This window comes from Pezoporus occidentalis, unplaced genomic scaffold, assembly GCF_034315485.1.
Source record: "Pezoporus occidentalis ecotype Australia unplaced genomic scaffold, CSIRO_AGI_Poc_V1 ctg49, whole genome shotgun sequence".
In the NCBI taxonomy this organism is placed as follows: domain Eukaryota; kingdom Metazoa; phylum Chordata; class Aves; order Psittaciformes; family Psittacidae; genus Pezoporus; species Pezoporus occidentalis.
This window is the reverse complement of record NW_026915824.1, coordinates 2,146,440-2,156,137: the sequence shown is the minus strand read 5'-3', so window position 1 is coordinate 2,156,137 and position 9,698 is coordinate 2,146,440. Positions and strand designations below refer to the sequence as shown.

General features: G+C 37.5%; 1 protein-coding gene across 1 annotated transcript in view; it reads right to left on the bottom strand.

Annotated features, from left to right (window-relative positions):
- Window positions 1-5,618: 5,618 nt before the first annotated feature.
- DKK2 (dickkopf WNT signaling pathway inhibitor 2) overlaps window positions 5,619-9,698 on the bottom strand; it is a 45,378-nt gene continuing 41,298 nt past the window's right edge. Inside the window, exon 4 of the mRNA XM_062636681.1 lies at window positions 5,619-9,556. Coding sequence (XP_062492665.1) covers window positions 9,306-9,556 — 251 coding nt within the window. The 3' untranslated portion in view covers window positions 5,619-9,305. The remainder of the gene's footprint in view (window positions 9,557-9,698) is intronic.

Here is a 9,698-nt window from a genome sequence, read left to right as displayed (position 1 = left end):
CTTTCACTAAATACCTCATTAAGTAGCTGTACATTTTTTAAACATTAAAAATAAAATATTTATTTAAGTACCCGGGGTTACTCAGAATTCCTGCTTCTAGAAATAACAGATTTTCTGACCCTTGTATCAAATAGAACAAGGAAAGTTACAACCACCTCCCATTGCCAATGTTACCCTCCCAAGAGCTGAAAGCCGTTTCTATGATGGGAGTTCAAACAGAGAGGGCTGCAGTTTACATTTCTTGCTATGACCTGAGGAAATTTTATAAATATCAATGTTGCAGTATTAGTTTTTGCAAAAAGATTCAGTGGAAGTTTTTCTCTAGAGCTGACCACGTAAAAATCCACGATCAAAATATTTTCTACTCCCAAATGGAAGTAGTGAAAGAAAATTAAAAGATCTTTGATCTTTTCTGCAGATTTTCCCACCAGCTCCAGTTCTGATGAGTTTTAAACTGCAGCGTCTATTTGAGTGTCTCCATAGGTACTAATTTAAATGTCAGCAAAGATGACATGAGCATTTAAGTGCTGATCATTTTAACAGCTACTGTGCTTGTCCCAAAATCCCCAACAGTCTCACCATTTTCCCTATATGCAAAAGCCTCAGATGTCCTCAGTACAGCTGTCAAAAACCTCCTACTACTTCTCTTCAGCTATTTTATAATGCTAACGTGCTTTCAGCAAAAAAAAGACCACAATACAAAAGCTGATAAGAAGATTGAAATGCAAGTGGCTTTCAGTATAGAAGTAGCTTGATGAGAAGAAATTAGCAGGTACTAGGTGTCTCCTTCATTTGGCAGGAAAAAAAAAAAGAATATCCAAATAAAAAAAAATGAGGATAAGCCAGATTAATTTAAATATGGAAGAAGCCACCTCCTCTCTTGATGACTTCAAGCTGAGGTGGCTTTGAGGTAAATATTATCTAACATCATGTGCAAGTTGTGCTTTAGGAAAGTGTTTTCACTGTATTTAAAAAGCTAAGTGGGTAAAGTACAGTAGCTTACTACACACAGAGTATTATGATGACCTACTGTTTCTTTCTGATATGATGAATTTTAGATTCTTGCATCAGGTTGCCTTCTCTTAGCCTCTCATTACTTCATAGCACATCACCATCTTCATGGTAATTTTATTTCTAATACAATTGATAAATCCTTGACCCCTGAACCAATCCTCCGTATTCTCCTCTGTAATTCTTTTCCAGCAACTGTTTTATTCATCCCTGTGATGTTATTACTGTTGATCTCTGAAGTGTTTTCAATTTTGTGTGTTTTCTGGTTTTGCTTTTATTTTTCAGGAAAGGTGACCTGTGCTGCATGGTGACACAGGGCCATTTGACAACATTACTGAAGTGCTGCACCTCAGCTGCTGCTGCTGACCTCTTTCTATAGGACTTTCTGCCTGTTTGATCACTGGTAAATCAGACTCTCTATTCTCCAAGTGTTTATGTTTCAGAGGCATATTTTAGGAAAAACCGTACTGAAAGAAAAAGGAATTTTAACATTTCTTTTAAGCTGCTGTGAAGTTCACCTCACGTTTCCTTGACAGTTTGTCTACTCAATTTGTTATTCCTCAGTAGATATTAGAAACAACCACTCAGTTCTGCTTTCTTCTACATTTCATGCAACTACTTTGATTGAAATTCTGCAACTGGGAAGTTAGAGGTGGAAACAGTCTGCAAATTCTAACAGTCTATTGTTTTTTTTTTAAAGGCAGAAATGTGGATTAATAGCCAAAAATAAAATTGGATTTGAACTCTTGGATGAAAATTGATTTCCTGTGTTGTTTTCAGGACATGTGAAATTACTCTGATAACACAGCTGAAGAGCTTGTTAAATACATCTTTGGTCATGTACAAGTGAACCTCTGTTCAGATGGGGAAGACAACACTAGGGCAGTTGATCCTTATTAAAGGTAAGAAGCAATTTAAGTCATTTCATCTTTTGTTAAAATGTTTGGATGCCACACAAGATTTTTTCTTATGAGTGACTTCCTGTTCAGGAAGCTGAACAGAGAGTCAGAGAGGCTGTGACATCAGTGGTGATAACGACTCTCAATATATAAATTATATGGCCAGATTTATGGAACCATGTTGGGAATTGCCTCTTTATAAGCAATTATTTCCAATAAGTAATTACCACAACACACCCAGGGTGAAATCCTATGTCTGTAAATGCTGAAAGGCATAGAGCAGTGCAATGTTTACTCTGACAGCAATATTATAGCCTTGCTGCCACTCAAGCATTCAGGTAAGCTGTACTAAAGCACTAACGTATTTTTAGTTTGAATAATTACAAATGTTAAATGATTGCAGTCAGTTATGGGTGACTTTTAGTGTTCAGCGTTACACTTCAGAGGGAAAATTGCTTCATTTGATTTCTTCAGTTTTTTTAATATGTACTTATTCTGTGCATTGCACAACATAGTATATAATTGCAATTGTATAAGCACACCTCTCTACAAGAGCTTTTAATTAGTGAACCTCAAAATGTTTGAGAGTTGGTACTTGAATAAAGAGAAAGAATTTTGGATTCTGCTTCAGAGCTTCTGAACCTTTTGAAATATATGTTTTGAGCTGCAAATCTCATGAAAACAGGGTCTGCAATGGGAATTATTATTGTAAGATTCTATTTGTTGTCAACCTGGACATCCCTGAGAATTGTATTTTGATGTTTCAACATCTGACTATGCCAGAAGTAAATATCTAGAGGTGCAGAGAAATGTTAATCTGATAAATTTATAGGTTTTGATACATTCTGAGGTCTCGCTGGATGCTGCAGTAGCAGAGAGAAAGCTTCTTGCTTCACAGTTGGTTAGAGTCATCCTCATGAATTTCCAAAGGAGCTCATGTATGATTTGCAGACTGTCTCATAAACATTGATCTCCAGACAGGTTAGAAGAAAGCACTGAGAAAAAGAGCTTTCAAGCAATTAAAATGTTTTAATAACTAACTAAATCCAGTAGTTCACCAAACTTAACACAATATTTCCAGTTAAAAGTGAGCTGTGTGGGGAAAGAAAGTTATCAGCCTTTCCAGATTTTAACATGATAGAAGAGTTAAATGTGACTTGAAACAGAAGTTTACTGTTCTTTGAGAGCATATACATGAGGACTCTCTTTTAGCATCCGTTTTTCTAAAGAAGCATTGTTACAATATCCATCACTGCTTAGATAGTGAGACAAAGACATTGCCCAACTAATTTTCAGGTGGATTTTGCTAAAGCTTTGGGTGGTCATTGGATTAATTTATGTAATGGATGCAAAAATTCCTGGCAAATTTCTTCCAGAAACATGTTATTCATTACTTCAGATGTATATAACCTGATAGTCTCATTAAAAGTTGCTGCCATTAAGGAAAGAAATAATGATTCCTATGCTTACAACTGTACTAAATTATTGATATTTTTTATTAATTGTAGATTTCTAAAAAAAAATTTGTAAGCTTATTTTGTGAATATTGATAAACAATATACTCTCAGAAATAAAAAATATAAGGGATAGAAAACAGGAATATACAGATCCTAGCAGCCACACAAGTATGCATTTCTGATTTGTTGACTACTCTTTCTTTGGCCAACTTTGATAATAGCAGTAAAAAATTACAGTATGAATTTTGTCAAGGACTCAAAGACTAAGATTTGTGTCAGGAAATCTTTTTGTGTTGATTTTTTTTTTAATTTTTCCTCTTCTTTATCTAAATGTCTTTTTCCTGAAAAAAAAAAAAAAGGAAGAAATAAAGAGGCCTATGCTTTTTAAATTTCTTAAAGCGTTAATTTCCTCTAAAAGATTATTTCCTCTGCTTCAGGAAGTTGGCACACAGCAAACCACTTCTAAATCAAGCTGCAAGCCGGTACTGTAAAAACAAAGAGTTTATTGGTACCAGACATTTGTAAATAAGTAATTGACACTCAAGCTATAACAATAAGCAATTCCAAAAAAAACAGGCAGCTGCCAGAATAAACAAGTTTGCAATGAACTCCATCCAATGCTGTATATCCATCAGGGTCAGTCCCATCAGTGGTGGTCAAAACAATAGCTCTGGGACCAGCTGGAGTTCTGCAATGAAGCAGCCGTCTCCTGCTTTTGTCTCTTCCTTCCTTCTTTCTCCACAGTCTTCCACTGGGATCACTAGGCATAGGCAGGCTGTGAGCTATAGCAATGATGTCTGAAAATTGTGTCTTCAGGTTGGTGGCAAATTCAAAGCCTTAGGAATTACTGGGAGTTGGATGCACAGAGGACCAAGGCGAAAGGCATGCTACTGCCAGGGGAATATAGAGTCAACACCAGCTTTTGAGGGACTAGAATCACTTGATCAGGCCTCCCCTCTTTGGGTTGGTGCTATGGGGATGCAGCTCAGGAACTGACAGAACACACTGACCCTTCTTCCATTATTGGGAGGGATAAGATGAACATTCACGGCTTTTGCAAAAGCATCTAATTAAACTTTGGAGTAGATTTCCCCTTCTTCCCACCATTTTAAGCTTCTGGCTGGCTTTCTCAAGTCCACCCTCCCCCTTCCCACCACTGCCATTTTCTGTGCTTTTTTCTTAACTAACTTCTCCATTGCTTCCTTAAGCAGGTCTGTAAGAAAACTGGCAGAGTAGGAAGGTAAGAGGGGGGTGCAGCAGACATTTGCCAAATTTCAGCAACTGACAACAGTCCTATAAAGTTGAAAGGCAAAATATAAGGTAAGAATGGGTGTAGAGTCTCTGTTGAACTGTAAACGCTCTGGTAGTGGTGTGCATGTTAAAAACTATTTGGTAATAATGCACTTGAGCAGAAAATCTCTGTTAATCTCAGTGAAACATTATGGTTTAAATGAGGGAGCACAGACCTCCAGACTGACTATTCTTTCACTCTTGTCTAATACAGCATCAGAAAGATGATATACACCAAACTGGTGAGCTAGGCAAGAAAGAATAACCTCATTATTAGTGTGATTTAAAAACAAAATTAAAGATGGCTTTGTGTGGAGTGAAACTGTTCCTAGCGAAAAAAAAAAACAACAAACCCTGCATTCCCTTTAGTTCAGGGACTACAGGTGAAGGTGTTTCTGGAATAGGTAGTTTGGTTCCCCCACACAGTGTGGACAGTTATTTTCAGACCACTCGACTGACAATACAAAGAGCTAGGGTTTTGGGTTGTTTTACTTTTTGTAAATGGGGTCTTTTTACATAACACTCTTAGCAATAAAGTTTTTGAAAGGTTGAGGATATCTCTCAAAACTTCTAAAAGCCTTGGCTTAGAGTATCTGTTATATGAGTTTCTACTGGCTTAGACCTTCAGGATATCTCTTTTTAATGGCTTTCCTAGAAGGAAAGAAAACTAGAAAAGATGAAAACCACATATTTTCTTTGTTATCAATTATTAAACTTTTCTTACTGGGGGTTATGATGCAGGGCTCTGAAGTGAAAGCCCAAGACGGTTCATGGTGTTTGGAGAGGGTTTGGGGTTTTTTTGCTGAGGCAACCTTGAGACGATGAGCAGAAAAGCCAGAATACGCAGAAGATAGCTTGAATTCTGTCGAATGGTGTTTTAGGTGTCAGGTGCTGGAGGCATGCTGTTGAAAGTGTTGTTATACAGGTAAGCGCATAAATCTGTTTTAATTGCTTTCATTAAAAAAAATGTTTAAAATCATAAATACTATAGGTCACAAAAAACATAAGACAAAGCAAATAATACAGTAATAGATACACACCTACATTTATACTGTAAATCAAATATATGCTGTTATAGTGTAGAAATCCATTATTTTTAGGAAAGTTAGTATGGATTACCAAAGAGATGTTGCATTACTGTGGCTATTCTACGCTAATAGGAAGAGTATTTGAATTGTTCAGCAATAATATTTTCAGTACTTGTGTTATGACAGCAGATTTCTGAAACGTTACTGAGCCAGAGTCAGTCACTCTTAATTCACTTGATGAGTGACACACAGAATGAGAACAATTATTCCCAAATTTAGCTGTTCTTTTATTCTCACACTGATGTATATTATTTCCCCCAAATATTAACTGAATGGCTTCTAAACAATCAAGACTTCAGTCTTGCGAAACTGCTTGCATGCTATTCAGTTCAACTATGTTGCTCAGTATTTATTTGTGGTGTGCAGCGAACGGCCTGTGTCTATTGTTTTTGTTCCCAGATTAAATCTCTGAGGGCTTTGGCAGTCACAAGCTCTGTTGAAGTCATGGGTCTCTGAAGATGCTCACAACTTGATTATGTTGTTGTTAAGGGTGTTAGAATTTTCAACGACCTACTCACCAAATACTGCAAGTAACAGTAGGAAAACCTTTTTAATTTGTACAAGCGCTAGTGCGACATGAAGACCATTCCATCCTCCAAATGTATTTCTGTTCAAGCAAAGGGTTACCATGAACAAGTAAAAAGGGTATTGAGGCATTGCTCAATAACCACAGCCACTATTTTGCAATGTTTGTTGAGCTCTGCAGGGGGTTTCCTGGGAGCAGAACTTGGATGGTTTTCGTAACAATATTTTAAGTTTTGTCTTATGGCTTGTTTCATACCATTAGAGCTGAATGCTGCTATCGTTGCAGAATTGCTAGCTATAGATCTTGCAGCAGTGCATTTGTCTGATGTAACCTATAGCAAAATACTGTGTAATTTGAATACCAGCTTCACCCACGATGGGCCTCTGGTACGGATTAATATTCAGGGAATGTGTCTGGGCATCTTTCCTATTTAACCTGGTTGAACATTAGGAACATTATTTTCAGAACTCTTTCCTGAATGTTTAGGCATAAACCGTTCTAGGAGAAACATATAGACAGTTGCCACTTACTTAAACCAGTTTTGTAGAAATTACACATGGGGATTTTAAGATGGCCTTCATGGGTTTTAGCAAAACTCAGCCTACATAGTGCTCTGAGGCACAATACAATCAGATGCTTTTTCTTGTACAGCTGAAATATGGGGAGGAGGAGGTGTGTGTGGGGTGTGTGTGTTCCAATATTCCAATAGATTTGCATATCTTTACAGAAAGAACTACTCTTCTGAAGCAGCAGGTAAGAAAAAGAATATGGGTAAAATATTTGGAGAGGAATGGGAGAGGACATTTAATATATTTAATCTTATCTCTTATTATACATTTTTCTACATTAAAGTCATCAGGCTGCAAATATATTCTGCTACAAAGCTTTGTGTAAGAAATATCTCTATAAGAAAATACATCTCATAAAACATTTGCTGTAAATAAATTATCCATGTTTTGCAAGAGGAGAAAGGGGGTAGACCAATGATAAGAACTAAAACCTGCTGATAGCCCATTTCCACAACCCTCGCTGTTCACACACTAGGTATCATTTTCTTGTACAGGTAGTCACAACGAGAGCAGTAGAGCTCTTCTGCTATGTGCTGTGTCACTGTAAACAACAAACAATTGCAAAATTGGTTCCTGTACTTTTTAAATATCTTGAAATTATGCAATTTCTGAGCTTTATTCCCATTTCAGCTACACTGAACTCTGAAATAAGCAGAGTTCCAGTGGTAGGATTTCAGGATAAAACTCTGACTAAGCCTATTAAAAAGTACAGTTTTATTGACCTAGAGCAATCACTCTAGGTCAATAAAAACTAACTCTAGTAGGGAAAGAAGGGTGTGAAAATCTCTTCTTGCTTAGATTCCAACGGAAGAGAAAGGCAATGTAGATGAGAAGTCAGAGTCAGGTGGTGTACCTAAGCTACAGCTTTAAAATAACCACTGGTGCAAAAAGGTGTCGGGTATGGGTAACACGGTCTTCAAAGTTAAACTACATACTGGTCTACCCGCATTGTTCAGAGCTGATTGATTAAACAGAAAAAAGTCCCTTGTATTACAAAACATGAAAATGGGTAATTATAAATGGGTAATTACAATTTAGCAGTAGGTCAATTATAGAAGCAGACTTCTTTAAAGAAATATCAGTCTCTTTACCAATGTCTATACAAAGGAATACTTGCAAATAAGTAAAACAAAAGAAGTTTGAAAAGACCTGGGAGACAGGTCAAGGGATAGAGACTGTTAAACAGTACACAAACAATGTAGAGTTATCAGCTGTTTCCACAGTCCATGTACTTCCATCATTCCTGGCAGAACAGTCCAGATAGAGGACATCAAGTTCAGGCTAAATACATGCTGGAGGCTGGTATGCTGTGACATCACATGATGTTTAATAAGTCATTTGAGGTTGTATCATCTTCTTACAACCTTTTCTGCAGGAGAGGAGGTGCTTACAAGAGCCAAGTCCTTTTTCTTTGCTGCCACTAAGAAACAAATCAGCTATACTTCTGCAGAGTGCCATCAGTAGCCTCTTGCTACTAACAAAACGTAAATATTTGAGTTCGTAGCAGTATGCTCTAAACACCTCAACAACTGTCTACTTCATCTAACAGCAACAGTGAAACAACTTCATAGCTCTTCATTTTAGGCACTTCAACACTGCTATTTCTTTTGGAAAAATCTATAATGCAAGTAAGGCTTAGGCAAGGAAAGTATATTTAGGACTAATGAGCAGCTGCCTTTATATAATTCTGGATTCAGCATGCACATATTTGCTTCATCTGTTCAACCCAATGTATACTAGCAGTAAACTGAGGCAAATACAAGCGATTAAGTGCCATACTATGATATGGATCTACATAAAGCATTTTAATTTATCTATGTATAGGAAACAAAACCCTGTTTAAATGCCTCCTCTTAGAAACTACTGCTCTCTTGAAATCTTGAGATGGCAAATTTTCACCTCTTTCACAAGGGCCTGCAAAACATAGAGCACTCTTGTCCTGCAGGAGTGCTTTCTTTGCTGAAGTATCAGCCCTGAATGACAAGGGCATGCAAACATTCACAGTAACTTTATTTCCATTTCTCACACTTGCGATGTGGCCAATATTTGTTGACAGATAAGTCTTCCTGGCATGCACTGCTTCCTATAGGAGTACAATGTATACAATTTATTTAGCAGTTATTACCACACTGGAAACCCACTGTTGTAGCCCTAACACTAACCCCCTGAAACATCACAGGACAACGTGGCAAGTTAAGTGACATTAATTTCCACTGTACTTGTTTGCATACTAGCCTTTCCCACAAACTGTAGAAGTTATTTACAGAAAAGCTGCACAGTAGGAGAACTCCAGCTGCACTTGTGTTTACGAGCAGCTCAAATAGAAATGCAGTTGGTGTGACTTCTGCTCCTATCCTGTTACTTTAGCCATTCTGCTTTCATTTGCAGTCCTTATTTCCAACCGTGCCATAATGCATTAAATACCTAAAGCCACAGTCACTTCATACTACCCTCACAATCCTCATTCAGATTTTCTGGCACACATGAAGTCTTGATTTAGAAGAGGAGGTCGCATCTTTCCATACTTTGCAAGACAGCCCCTTGGCACAGTCACATCGTTGGAAAATCTCCAGCCCATGGGCCCCTTTCTTGCGCTGTTTGGTGCACACCTCCCCCTGATGCAACACAGGCTTGCAAATTTTGGTCCAGAAATGTCGAGCACAGCAGTGTCCCTCAATACAGTCTGATGACCGTAGACAGGGATCGCCTTCATGTCCTAAAAAGAAAAACCAAACTATTTTACCTCATGGGAAAACATGAAAGCACAGATTCAGTGCAGACTGATGCAAACGAAGCTCAGAAATAGGAGAGATTATATTTCCATCTGTGGCTATTTGAAGGATGCATACACAAGAGAA